This window comes from Podarcis melisellensis (genome assembly GCF_964234715.1).
Source record: "Podarcis melisellensis genome assembly, chromosome: 5".
NCBI lineage: Eukaryota > Metazoa > Chordata > Lepidosauria > Squamata > Lacertidae > Podarcis > Podarcis melisellensis.
The window spans coordinates 29,770,743-29,785,577 of NC_138537.1; the positions used below are offsets into that span (position 1 = coordinate 29,770,743).

Sequence of the window (14,835 nt, forward strand, 5' to 3'; positions counted from 1 at the left end):
CTGGAGAATCACTGTCAGTTGTTGTAGACAAGATTGGGCTAGATCAGGAGTAGGGAACCTCCAGTCTGCAGGTGAAACCTGGGACACCAGACCTGCTCATTTTGCTTGTAAGACTGTTTTCCTTGAGCTACAGCATCACATGTGGAGCAGGTAGAGAACAGATATGGGGCAGGTAGAGCTATGTCTACATAAAGCAGGATTTAATAACTCACTGGCTGAAGTGCGCAAAGTTCAGTCCTTCTTGGTTCAAGCGCACAAAATAGTTTTCCCGGGACATGGCTGGTGCAGCGGAAGCTTACAAAATCAGCTGATGAATGGGGAACTCAATGCTGGTTGGGCAGTATCCACCTTTCCCATAGTAGGTCAACTTTGACAGGTGGGCAAGATGACAAGGTATCAATATGGTGTCAAATATTGACAGGTGGATGGCTCCATCAAAGTTGATCTGCTGGGGGTGAGAGAAAAAGGGGTGGGGCAAAAACGTTCCCCACCCTTGGGCTAGATGGACCTATGGCCTGATGTGATATAATGCAGCTTCCTATGGTCTTTGGAAACTCATATGACAAAAAACTCATGGCAGATGAAAACGTATTTGGTTCTGAAATGCTGAAGTATATTTCATCTTTTTTTATTCCTTTTTGTGTGTGTAAGTAACAGACGCTCTGAAGTTGGTTGGATATATCAGCTTCCGTGGATGGAAACTATGTATAGCTCTCAACCATTGGCTGATTTGCAACCTTCAGGTCTGATCCTCTTCGTTAATCAGGCAGTATTCTACACTTAAAACAGTCTGTCTTTATATCACACCCTTGAATACTCTGGCAGGATTTTAACTATACTTCAGAATTTTTTCAATGTTCAATGTTCAAAGCCTGCCAAATCCTTGTGGTATTTGGCCCATAAAGCACAGTAGGGTGAAAAGGAGGAGCTTTCTCCACTCTGTGCCTTCATGTTAGGGTACCTCTGTGTTACAACTGCCATATTTTCACTTCTTGGTGACAAGCTAAATTTTAAGGATGTGATCTAGCCGCAGTCTACACAACCACAAAGGGCCTAGAACAGAAATGAAAATATATTCAGCTGTGCTTCTGTTTTAAAGGGCCTCCTTTAAAGGTCCAGCAAGTGGGCCCATGCTACTGCTCAAAGGTCCTGTTTTCCACCCCCACCCAACCATAGCTTAAATGTACACACCACAGAGAAGCAAACTGAAACAACCAAAGGTCATAGAGACTAACCATGTTCATTGGCACAAGCTTTTGTGGTCTAGAGTCCACTTCATTAGATATTCATCAGAACACCAGAATGCGCCTGTTGAAGTGGATTTTAGCCCACAAACATTTATGCTGCAATAAAGTGTGTGGGTCATTAAAGTACTCTTTTGTTGCTTATGCTGCAACAGACTAGCCTGGATACAGCACTGGAAAAAGCAAACTGAGTGGCTAAATGTCTCCATAGGAAGCCACGCTTAACTAAGCAGCAGGCTTTTTCCTCTTGAACGGGCCATTTATGGAGGGTTTGTTTTGTATTGTACAGCTGGCTGTTTGGCTGATCTTGAAAATGCTGAGTAGATCAAGTTTATTGCATTTATGGGTGGGGGTTTAAGTGACTTGTCTTCCAGCTACCCAGGGACGCGGACTTATAAAAAATATTGGGGGGGGGGCCCCGGGAAAGCTCATGAATAATAAATAAGCTCATGAATATGCAAATAAAGTGGCGCCGCCTCCTCGTGAGCGAATAGGGGAGAGCGTGCTGCGCCTATTAATCAGCTCCAAAGGAAATTGGGTGGAGCTTTTGCTCGGGAGGGAGGGCAGGAGGCATGCAGCCCGCACCTCCCTGTGCATTTTGGGCTGGGGGAGGGGCGGCCCAGTCAAGTATCGAACCTCAGAGGAACCTCCGAAAACGTGGGGGCTAGCCGGAGAAGAGAGGGTGAGCCCCCTCTGCTCCGGCCCTAAATAGGGAAAGCCACGCCCCCCAGCCAGCCGATTGGCTGGCTCGGAGGCGTGGCCGGTCGGGATTCCCCTGTTCTCGCGGGGGCTGAAACCACCAGGAGGAAGGAAATTCCTCCCGGCAGTGGTGCTGCGAAGCGGCGAAACAGCGCGGGGCTCTCCGGTTAGGGCGCGTGGCTGGCTGGCTGGCTGGCGAGGGAGCAGGTGGGGAGGAGGCAGGGGACGGCGGCGGCGCTCTGCTGGAGGGGCGCCTGAGATTATTGGGGGGGCTGAGCCCCCCAAAAAAAATTATTGAGGGGGCTCGGGCCCCCTCAGGCCCCATGGAGTCGGCGCCTATGCAGCTACCTCATCATGATTTTGCTAGAAGCTTCTTGTGAAATTGGACTCTATGCAGTAAAATACACCTTGTTTCTGTTTTACTTTCTCTCGGGGATTTCTGTCAGTCTCTTCTTTTTCATTGGGCGCATGGGCAGACAGAAGCATGAGTGTTCCCTGCAGGGTCATAGTGTGTCAGATTGACTCTGTTATTCTGTCCTGCACCCAGTTAACTTCACATGTGAGACTTATTTCTGAGTCATGCTATAAAAAACCTATGCTCTCTCTAAATACAAGGGCGCCAGAATATGAGAAAAGCTTGGCCGTATCAGAGGAAAGCTCCATCTAGCCCAGTTTCCTGCTTCCCACATTGTCCAACCCTATTTTTCTGGGAATCCCAGAACCAGGGCATAAAGACAATAACCCTACCTAGCTGTTGCTCCCCTACAACTGGTATGAGGGGTACCCTCCTTCTGATTATGGATCATTATACAATGCAGCAGTAGTAGCTCTTGAAAGACCCACCCTCTGTGAATTTGTCTAATCTCTTTTAAAGCCACCTAAGCTAGTGGCCATCATTACATCTTGTGGCAACAAATTCCATTGTGGCTTTTCATCACATAAGTAGTCACAGCAGATAGCCTCCAGCTGCCTCCCTCCAACCAGCTGTTTTTCCTACATCTTGCATGGACAAGTTCTACCACACAACGTCCATTCTGCATTTGTAAGGAGTTGCGCTTTCTGTGTGGCAGCAGCTACACTCTGCAACTCCCTGCGCATTGACATTAAGTGGGTACCTTTGCTGCACTGTTTTTGACATCTGCTAAAAACATTTTTATTTGGGCAAGCCTACCCAAATTTGTAAAGCTTTAGGGATTAAAGGTGGGTCCCTGACCTATGACCTGTTTCAAAAAACTCCATTTATAGCTGTGATCTCTTCCCGTTCCTTTCCCTTGGTTATCACCCTATGAAAATGTCAACTTTAGGATGGCTTATGGATCAACCAGTCTTCTGCCACCTCTCACTATCCTGCTCCCCAGCAGTCCCATGTAGGAAGCTTTGAGGACTGTGGCCAACAAGGCAATTTGCCCTTCTGTGGCTGCCACACAAGGAATAGAACATAACAATTACAAGGCAGCATGAGGTTTAACACACACTCAAATGACAGATTGTGCTCACTGGTGCTTTTCTGTTTGATTCCTATTCAGCAGTTGTGGGCTTTCAAGACAGGCTTTTAATTTAGGTGCTAAAAAGCAATTCAGAGGTTCTGCACAAAACCTGTAGGATAGTAATGTGATAGAAAAAGCTCTAATGTGCACTCATCTTGCAAAATGTGCCCCCCAAGCACTCAAAGGTTATAGTCAACTTGCATTGCATCTGAATGTGCTGTTTTGCCCCATTGCTCCAAAGAAGAGCTCTCTGAGACTGGTCAAATTTTGGGACCTCAGGCAAGCTATGGATGCACTGTGTCTGCTTCTATGAAATCAATTATGAGGATATTTTTAGTCATCATTGCTGGAAGAGCCACAGCGCTGTGACTGGAACATACAATGAGAAGTTGTAGGAGGTGGGACTTGATTTAATCATTAACAAGCTACATAACATTGAAGCCAGTGCATATATAACAGCTGTAAATTGTAGGGGGAATTCTCTTTGGTTCTGGCACTAGCTCAGACCCAGGTGCGTGTTAACGATAGCTTGTCTATTGAGAATGAATATGGAAGGCTCCATTTTGCAGCCTAGTGAATAAATAGTCTGTAGAAATTGGGTGTAATAGTAGGAGCTTGCTGGTGAGTGCCTCTTTTTATAGTCACATCATCTGCATCTCGCTAACGTAATTCATTACTCATTTAAGCTAGCAAATATCAAAACAGCACTATTAAAATCCAATCCTGCATCATTCAGCCTTGGCACAGAGATTGCCTAATTGGTTCATTTCCAGGAGAGCTAGACAAGTTAAATTCAGGCGAGACAATCCTGAGACTGTTGGAGCTTTAAATTAGAATAAGCTCCATTACAAATCTCCCAGCATACATTGCTAGAAAGAAATGCACTAATTCAAACACTGTAAGACTTTCCTGACTGCTTTTTATCCCAAGGATCTTGGTGCAGAGATAAAATGGTAGCAAAAATTATCAGGATTTTCCATCCCAAACATAGAGAAAACCTCTCAAAATGCAAGGAGAAGGGAAGTGAATTGCAGGGCTTTGTTTGCCAAATCACAACCAATTTTCTCTGCAAAGCGTGTTCTCCTTCAGGGAGAGCACGTGTTGCGGTGGGGTCTACTGAGCCACCCCTTTGTTGCTGGGTAAGTTCTCTAAGATGGCCAGGGGGCATTGATTGGATTGCCGAGTTGCTGGGGCAAAAGTTATGTTGCAATTTTGGTGGGAGGGGTAAAAGGTTTAAATACTCTGCACGCAGCCTTGTACTTTCTCTTTTGCTGCGTGCAACGGATCACCCACCCACCCGCCCTAGAATAAGGGGTTTGTTGCGTTGACCTTGCGATGCCTGTCATGGGGTCGTCTGCCTTTGAGCAGGGGCCTGGTAGGAATTTTTCCACCTGGCAAATTGGCTGGCTGGGTGGTTTTTGCCTACTGCGTAGCAAATCATCACAACTTGTAAGGTTGTGGTTAGGCATTGGTTATAAATCTGGTGGAGGAGGGGTTAGGATAGGCTGGGCCTACCCCTCCGTGGAGGGGTTCAGGATAGGCTGGGCCTGCCCCTCCATGGTTGCTGTGGAAAGGGAATTCCGTTAAAGGAATCCTGGGGCTTGCCATCTTTTCGTCCAATCCCTGGAATGGGACTAGGGCCGGCAAGCCTTCGGGGAGCAGGCGGGTGAGAGTTGAGGGTCTGTGTCTCAGCTCCAATTCTTCCCCGACTTGCTTTCCCCCGCACTGACTTTCGGTGGTGCCGGGAAGCCAGTTCTGTCCCCAGTCTTAACCAATGCCTAAACAACCACTCACAGTTTGTATTTTAATAAAGTTGTGGCCAAAATCATGCCAAAAATCTTAAACAAAATTACGTGTCCGTTGTGAGTTATTTTGGGGGGTGGATTGGGGACCTCAACACGCAAAGAATGAAATCAGCACTACTCAGACTGCATATCCTGAACTTTAGAACTCTTGATTATTTAGGGTCCTGCAACTGGGAACGTAGGGAGGAGTTCAGATATCGATCCCCCACCTCATTTCTGAAACAAAATTCAGGGGTTCCCAAACTGTGGCCTGTAAATTTCATTCTGGTGGTCTGTGGTGTCTGTGGATTTGTGGTTATAGATGAGAGACAGCCCATCATATTGATTTCAATTGCATTTTTAATTGCTTCTTTTATTTCTTATGTTGTATTTTATTGTACTACAGTTTGAATTCTATGGAATCACAATTGCTACAACAGGCAGGAAAATCATTAAGTGAGCCCACCAAGACCTGCAGCAATTTTCAAGTGGTCCATGAAGTGGGTGGGAGCAAGTCTGGGAATCACTGGCCCCGTTCTCTCCCCCCCCCCCCCCACCGCAATCCATATGTTGAGAAAGAGAAATTGCATTATGTAGGGCTTCCATGCAATTGGTCATCAACATCATGAATTCAGCTCCCTCTTTCTCTGAAGTACATGAACAAGCACCACATCAGACAGCAGCCATCTTGAAGCTATTTGTGAGCTTTGTGCTATCAAATTGCCCTTTAAAGGTAGTTGGACTAAGTGTGCAAAGCTATTCCCCACTTGCCTTGTGTTATAGTGCCATTTTTGCCAAGCTTCTGCCAAAGCATATAGAGTATATAGGATATTTTATTTACTTGGAAAGATTTATATACCGCTTAATCCCCTCCCTCCAAAAAACAAAACAAAAATCTAAGTGGTTCACATAATAGTATGAAATATTCTTGGATAGGTTTGGATCACTTAATACTAAAAATCACATTGGTTTAAAATGAATGAATTTTCCTTAACTGTCCATTACTACAGTTCTGGTAAAATAAGGCTTCGTAACAATATACTTATCTAGAGGAAGTAATATACTATGCAGCATTGGAATGGCTCTACAAGATCCAGTTTAGAACTGTCCAGTACATGACTCTGGGGTTTTTGGGAAACATAGCTGAACCAACACATGGGAAGTCTAACAATTGCCTCATTTCACAAGTTGTGATGGTGGTGGCACCAGTGTAATACCAGGGGGGTAGAATGTTTTTGCACTGGCAATAGGGACACAGAACTCAAGGGTAAGAAAAACAAAGGGAAAATATAGACAAGATTCAGACAAAATGTGCTGTAGTAGTAAGAAATGTGAACCTCATAAACATGGAGTAACTTCAGTAAAACCAGTTTCTCTTTGCTGCATAAGCTAATACAATGACCATCCAAAATCAAGATTTCTGTACAGTTTGCACTTTCCCTGCTTGGCGTTCTATCCCATTGCTTTCAAGTTTGTAATATAATACTGGCAACTTTTCTTTACTAATGCTCTTTGAGACAGCAACATCACACCCAGAACACCCGCAGTAACCTTGATCTTAGAACTTCTTAGAAGTCAGCTAAAACGCTAGGGACCATTCTAGTGTAACTGAATTGGTAGGATTTCACTATCTCCTTTATCAGATATCTTATTTGAATACTGTATTTTGAATAAGGCTTGCGTACTCACCTCACATTACCTCGGTAAACTTCAGATAAATATTTGAAGTGCCTCAAAAGTCTTCTCTCTGTGTTTTTTGTTGTTCAAAGAATTTAGGTGCCTGAATAGCACTGTGTTCAGTCCTATAAAAACAAACTGTAGAGTGGATGTTTTGCTTGCTCGATAGACTTCTGTTTGTACAATGAAACTTCCCCCTCCTGCAGCAGCCCCCACACACCCCATGCACCCCCCAAATCTGCTCCAGGGGTTGGGGTGGAAGAGAGGGTGGGGAAGCTCTGTTAACACAAATGCAGTTTCAGTTGCAGGCAAGTGGGATCATCTTTAAGGATGGTCCTGGTTGCCGGTAGACCCCCCCCCCAGGCCGGTTCCTCCCCCCCCCCCAGCATGGTCAGAGTAATGCCATCATGCCAGGGTGGCGCCAAGATCACCTTGGCTTCTTGGCCAATCACTTTTGTGTGGGGTGATCATGGGGGGATATAAAATGGCAGCGTGACGCGTGTCAAGCACCTGCTTCGCACTGCCGAACACCCACCCACCCTTTATTTTAGATGTCCTCTGGCCTTGCTTTGGACTTTGGTTGGTCATCTGTCTTGGGACGGGGGCCAGGTAGGAATTTTTCCATTTGGCAGATTGGCACTGGTCACTTGGTTTTCACCTACCTCTTAGCAATCGTCTCAACTTTGTAAGGTTTGGCGGTTAGGCATTGGCTCATTGATTTGGGAGGGGAGGTCAGCCAAGGGTATTCCATTAAAGGAATCCAGGGCCTGGATCCTGTCTGAAGTCCACTTGAGGGGCTAGGGCCATGCCAGGCCTCTGGGAACACAGAGGAGAGCTACAGGCGGGTTCCCCCGATGTGGCTTCCTCTTTGGGTGGTTTACCCTTACTGACTTCCTGCAAAGGGGGCAGGAATCCGATATAGTCCTTTGCCAATGCCTAAGCCAATACCACTCACATTTCTGTAATCAATAAAGTTGTGGCCTAAAATTTTGCCCAATAACCTTAAACCAAATTTCTGTGTCAGTGTGAATTTTATTCCAACGAGGGGCTGCTTTGGGGGCCTTGCCACGCAATTGTTTTTTTTTTAGATGAGACAAATACTTCACCCAGTGATTTCTGTGTGGTAGATCTGCATATATTATGGTTTGTCAAATATTTTCCCCGACTGTGGTTCCACATTGACTCATCACCTAGAGGACCACGCATTTTGGCTGACCTAGGTAGCTAAGCCAAGCTGTATGGTTACCAGCCCCCCATGCCTTTCCTTCAGTCCAACTGTGTTCAGAACCAAGGCCTTAGTTGCTGACCTATTTGTGGGCCCCTTCAACAGGTCATAACAACCCCTTGTTCTCCTTTTCACATCCAAAAGTTTGCAACCAAACAGTCAAGCCCAAGCCCAAGCTGGAGAGGGTGTGGGGATCGTCTGCATTCATGTGCCCAGCCATCCCTAGTGCAACATAGCAATGGGCATGATCACCACTACCCAGCTGACATGGACAGCAAAATCCTAGCTATGTATACTCAAAAGTAAACTCTGCCGAATTCAATGGGTTTTCCTTCCAGGTGAAGGAGAGTTAGGACTGTAGCCATAATCTTACATTTCAAACTCATTTGCCTACTTAGTGGGCTCTCCAGCTGGTGTGGGTGTGTCACATGAATAATAATAATAATTATTATTATTAAATTTGTATACTGCCCTTTATCCTTAGATCTCAGAGCAGTTCACAACATAAAAATAGAAGATAGAAAAGACAAAATACATAATGAAAACAAGAATAACCCCTCCCCTACACACATTTTATTATTACATTACCTTTTATTTGACTGCTTCTCCTGAGCACTTTTTTTTAAAAAAGGCTAATATTGCACTTCAGCAATAACAATGCTTTCACGGTGGCTTATGAAGATATAGTCCAGCTTCTGACTGGCAATGGAATAGGGCTGACTGAAAAATACTTTATCCTGACAAAGAGATCAGGATAAATGCCAAGTTAAATAGAGCAATAGTACGTTTTATTTCTATTTCTAGTAAGCCACATGAATTTAAAATGTGTCCAAGCATAAAAGAGTCATGTGGCCGGGGGGGGGGGGGGATAAGTGTGCAGCTCAGGGAAACATTTGAAATTACAACAGGCTGTTCTGCAGCAAATTTACTGAGAATATTGCCCGTGAGCTGTGATAAGGCATTACGTATGTATTTTTTTTATTTTAAAGGACAAGTTCCTGAGTTAAATGTGTTGATGTGTGTAGGATGTGTAGGATGATTTGATATTATTTCCACATGCTATAATTATCCACCACCCCTCCTTGAGCAAGCTAACTATCCGGGATTAATCAGGCTAATAATGAACATTTTGACCAGCCGATGATGCTTTTGTCTCGGTTTGTGCTTTTTCTCAGCACATCTTGTTGTGCATGAAAACAGCAGGTCTCATATTGTGTGTATATTGTTTATATATTAGAAACTGAGGCTCCGGAGAAGATGTCAGCTCAGCTTAATGTTGTTCTTGCGTCTTGTTTCTGTTTCATCAGCAGGAGAAACCCAAACTTCTAGAACCTTTGGATTATGAAACTGTCATTGGGGAAATTGAGAAGACTGTTGAAAACGACGGTCTCAAAGAACTCATCTTGTTCCCAGATGATGATTTTTCGGTAAGCGACAAATGAAGCCAGAGCTCACCCAACACCATTTTCCCTCTAGAGCTCCTGGTTAAGCTGGACCAGTTCTTATAGCAGAAGAGAGCAATGTAGCTCTACATCAGAAAACTTTTAAACCCAATGAGAAATATACATGGATATTAGGGCATGTCCATCGTTCTGCTTGTCCTGTTTCTAGAAAGCATAGGGCTGGGTATTTTTCCACTTGACTTGTGCTTTCTAAGCAGGGGTCCAGGCAGTTTCCCCCTTGTCCAGCTCCTTTCCTAGCAAAAACCTGTTCTTTAGTTTCAAAGCCAAATGTAGTTACCAAATGCACCCTTCATCTCTCACAGCAACTTCCCTGCTAAGTTGGGTGTTGCCGCTTGAACACTTTCACGCATCAATGTCCAAGACACTCCCCCAGGGCTTCCCCAAGGGAAGGGGATACTGAGGAGCGTAGCTCATTGGGATCGCCTCTGGAAGAGTAATTTTAAGCACTGGTGTAGAACTCCCCCCACCAGACTTCCCTGCTGGTTAGACCCTCCAGGATCCTTGGCCCACATCACTGTCAAACAATCCTCAGCCTTCCAGCCAGCTTTGGCACATTTGCCAGGATGATCCTCTGTCCACCTCCACAGCTTCAAAGTTGGATGGAAGACCAGTAGCTCATCATGGTCACAAGAGGAAAGTGCCACACAAACAGTGGCAAGCGTGGTTGAGCACTGGGTATAACCGCTCTTCCTATGGTGTGGTGTTTATCCACTCAGATTACATTTTGCCTGTACTTATTGTCATAGCCCAGTAATCCATTGTACTTAATGAGAAATAATTCTTCTCCTTCTGGACCAAGGTTTCAGCTCGGTTCACTAGTTTTCATTTTTGTAGCATAATGACTTACAGATCTTGAAACGGAAGCATTTAAATTCAGGACAAACTAGAAGATTATTTGTTCCCGCAGTACTTAGCCTAGGAAAATAAAACATCTCATAAGCTAACTAATTCACTGCCTACTGAAAGGTATTGAGCTTCAGAGATTAGTGTTGGAAAACCTTCACACCGGTGTTAAAGTTGTGGGTTCTTTCCCACTACTGTGATACCAAATGTGAAAGAAGGGGATTCTTTTCTCAAAGCCTTGCTAGAAGGGTACAGGGTCCAACAATCTGAACACTTCCCTTAGAATGAACTGTCAGCTTTTTGAGATGGATCCTCTCTCTCTGGCAGGTTTGCTTCAATTTCCCCTCAAGTAAATTTTGGGATACACACACACACACCTAACCACTTAACCAGGTAATCAAAAGCCTGTGGAGGGAAAAAGCATTTCCATCTGTGGTAGGTCAATCCAATTCAAGGTCAAGATCCCATCCCATGCAGTTCATTCAAGCCATTTTGCAAATTAGTTCATTAAATAGTTTGTTTTGGGTGCTGAAATGTTATCACAAATGGTATAGGCTTTTGCTTCATTCTGTACCAGAAGGCATTGAAAGTGGGGCATTTTAATAATAGCAGGCAATGAGTTTCAGCCACCTCATCTTTTAATCAAGAGATCTGAACATGAGATGCATCTCTCTAGGGAGGCTCAGCCAGTTTCCAGTTGAGGTGCAATCTTACTTTGCCATAGTAAACCTCTCTAACTCATGAGAATTTCTGTTTATCCTCCATGCTTAGCAACCGTAGTAACTCTGAATCACAAAAAATAGAGATGGCATGCTATAAGACTGCAAAGTACCACTGTATCCCATTGCTCATTGGAGAGGGGATCTGGCATGATGGCCAATGTCTCTGAGATGGGCATGCAGCAGAGCTTCTCAGAGAGCATTGACTAGGTTGCTCAGCAACTGCTTTCAGGGGGCTACATCCCCTGGGCATGCTGTGAGTATTGGGCTGCTCCCCCAAATGAAGATCTGTGCAGATCTGTTTCTTTCTCTAGAGCTGTGTTTTCATTTCTACAACCTTTGGTGAGAGAATGTTTCCATTTAAAAATGTGAGCTGTTACAACCCCAAACCATTTGCTGCCCTTGTCAGATGCTAAAATCAACTCATTTCAGACCAATACAAACTGCAGCAGTTTAGAAACACAATTGCTCTACTGAACAGGAAGTACTTTTGTGGCAGAGTTTGAAGCTAGTGGTCTGAGCACGCCTAATTCTCAGAAGGGAAGTTCATTGCAACTTGAAGAACAATACTGAGAGGAGCACAGGATTCTTCATACCCCAGTTCTTTCTAAATTTTGAGTCTTGAATTCCTTTTAAGTTATTATCTGTTCATTTAGGAGAATGTGGTGCATATTAGAACAACAGCTTTTAATCCACAAGCTGCCCATACATTTCAAACATGAATTTTAGTGGGTTATTTGAGCAAAACAGCTGAATAATTTCTGTCTCCAACCTGATAAATGGAGCCACAACATTTGTTTATACAATTTTCACAGCAGTGTGGCCAACTTGCCAGATGTTTGGCACCTGGCCCCCTTGTCTCTCTGACTGGTGGTTACTACTTCCTCCTTCCATCCATATCCACATTCATGCCACATCCGCATGGCATGAAATATACAAGACTGAACTTCAGAGAGGAACTGGGGATTTAAGGCAACTTCTCCTGGATTCTTCCCATCTCCCACAATGCGCAAGCCCAAACTTGCCCCAAAGAATCTTTGCAGTTGGTTCCTGACTACAGTCAATCTTCAAAGAGAGTGACTTTGGTTTAAGCCTTCTGTTGTTTGAGTTTCCCTTTCTTCAGGGAAAGGGCTAGAGCCATGCTCATAAACCAGGGATAATGGGAGCTGGAGTCCAACAACATCTGGAGAATGACACATTGGCCATCCCTGCTCTAAGCTGTGTAGAGCTGTCAGTTTTCCTTCCAGCTTCCTTTAATCAGAGATGGCATTTTTCATCTCCAAGTCCAATGGGTTAAAAGCACATCTCTGATCGCTACAGGTACTCCATCACGCTGAATAATATAATAACAATCAATTTCACAACATGATTATGGGGATTACATGATTAATGGGGATTGCAAAGCATTTTGCCTGGTGACATGTTCTGCATAAATACTAATAATTTATATAGAACACATTACCTTGCAAAATACTTTCCAGTTCCGCTCCTTAATCCCCACAACCATGCTGTGAAATTGTGATGTTTCACAAAATGTTCCCTGTTTATGCCAATAAACAGGTAGTTCTGTGTGAAAGAACATTATTAGATATTGAGATATATGTGAGAAGGAATATATTTAGCAATTTCATTGAAAATTCATTTTCAGCAGGATGCAGAAAGTAGCAATTGCTTTCAGGGGTATCAACATCCCTCCGATACAATTCATGTTGAGCTGATGAAGCAAATTGTTCTCTTAACAGTTTCATAGACTTGTAGAGTTGGAAGGGACCATGAGGGTCATCTAAGTCCAACCTCTACAATGCAGATATCTTTTCCCCAATGTGGGGCTCAAACCTACAACCCTGAGATTAAGAGTCTCATGCTCTACTGACTGAGCTATCCACTGGAGAGTCTTATTCTCTAGCTCAAATGCTATGATGTTGGGGAAGCAAAGGACTCCATTGCTGTATCACTTGTCTCAGAACCAGGTTATCCATCTCTATATAGCAGATCCCTGTTCCACTTCCCTATTAGACTAAAATGAGAATGCTGAAACATTTTGAATCTCTTTTGTTTAATTGCAGATAGCCACAGTTCCCTGGGAAATAAGAACACTGTATTCATCAGTTTCTGAAGATACAGAGCAAAAAGCAGAGCATTTGTTTGTTAAAGAGGTAAATTAACATTTTTTTTATCTCCTTGACCTTACATAGGTACCGTTGTTGCAGTGGATTTTATTTTAATTAAAGATTAGACAATGTTATGGCCTTTCAAGAAGGCATGAAAAATAGCATCTTGATGGGATTTAGCCCAATACAGTCTACACTGTATTGTATCTGCCTCTCCAGGATTTCAGACAGGGGACATTCCATCCCTAGCTGGAGATATCAGGGGTTGAACTTGAGACCTTCTGAATGGAAAGCAGATTCTCTACCACTGAGCTATGGCCCCTCCACATGAATCACTACTCCACACAGTGTGGAGTAGCTGTTGTCCTAACTTAGCAAGTATACCATTTGGGAAAGTATCCTGTTTCCAGTTGTGATCTTCAGAAAAAGTGAGGCGGGAGTTGAAACATGATACTCAACACAGTAGCAAAGCCAGCACTGGCTTCCTTGCTTTTATTAGAAAAGCAATGACTTTCAGAGCGGAACATGACATATTCTATCTGGAAATTATTGCGAACTGGCAAGTTGTCGCTTAAACTGAAGCCTTCCATGGAGCCAAAGGAAGTGTGAAAGCAGCAGCACAATGACAAATGCAGGGAGATGGAATTATGATTTCAATGGGAATTTGGTTAATGGAACAGTCTCAGGATAAGGGCTTTAAACTGTTCCACTTTCCATTTCCAAGTCTATATATAGCAAGTAAATGAAAACCTCAGCACAAAGTATTTAGTAGCGCCCAGGCTTTTCTTTCCTCTGCTGGGACTGAAAGTATTGCTAAGGTTCAGAATAAGGATGTGCTTTGTTACCATCAGCAGTAATAAAGGTCACTCAGAAATGAAGGACAGCCTTCCCCAACCTGATGCATCTCAGATATTTTGGACCAAAACTCTCATCAGCCTAAGACAACATGACCAATGACTGGCGTCTGGTAGGAGTTTTAGTCTAACAACATATAGAGGGCTCTGGGAGGTTATAGAAGGCTCTGGGAGGCTGATGTAAGGATTCCTTTATTCCAGCCCATATAGTTGAGGTGCCTGATGGAATGATTAGTAAGATATTGAAAATATTGTTTCCCCAAATATAACAGAGCCACAAAGTGGTATGCCCTACTTACAGATGATACCCACAGGACAGACTTCCTGGAATTTAACCTCAGGTTCTGTGGAGACACATTTTCCTATACATTCACTTTTAAAAATCCTGGAAATACATAATAGTATATAATAACTGGTTTTACATTTATGCCTATTCAATGTTATGGATATTTATTTTGCATGCTAATGATGAACAATATTTAGAATGCTATATGATGTAACTTGCATCAACTGGCCACTTGTCTCTGGTAACCTCTCTCTTAAATCATGAATGTTGGCTCATATTATAGATCTGTTTTGCTTTATTGGTACAATTGCTGCAGGTTTGCCATGGACCTTGGCTAGAATAATATTTGATTTGTTTTCACTTTCACAAACTTTGCTGTGCATTGCAGAGGAAGTTCGTGAAATGCCACACCCATCTTGGTTAAATTATATTAATTATTCTTT

The 14,835-nt window shown here is 43.6% G+C and overlaps 1 protein-coding gene across 13 annotated transcripts in view; it reads left to right on the forward strand.

The window, feature by feature from the left end:
• DOCK10 (dedicator of cytokinesis 10) overlaps positions 1-14,835 on the forward strand; it is a 200,589-nt gene that overhangs the window by 91,412 nt on the left and 94,342 nt on the right. For 8 of the 13 annotated variants that reach the window (XM_081910278.1, XM_081910282.1, XM_081910270.1 and 5 more), the window contains exons 2-3: positions 9,424-9,543; positions 13,208-13,297. In XM_081910278.1, coding sequence (XP_081766404.1) covers positions 9,424-9,543; positions 13,208-13,297 — 210 coding nt within the window. The remainder of the gene's footprint in view (positions 1-9,423; positions 9,544-13,207; positions 13,298-14,835) is intronic. The other 5 variants (XM_081910272.1, XM_081910279.1, XM_081910271.1 and 2 more) reach the window with 1 other exon arrangement.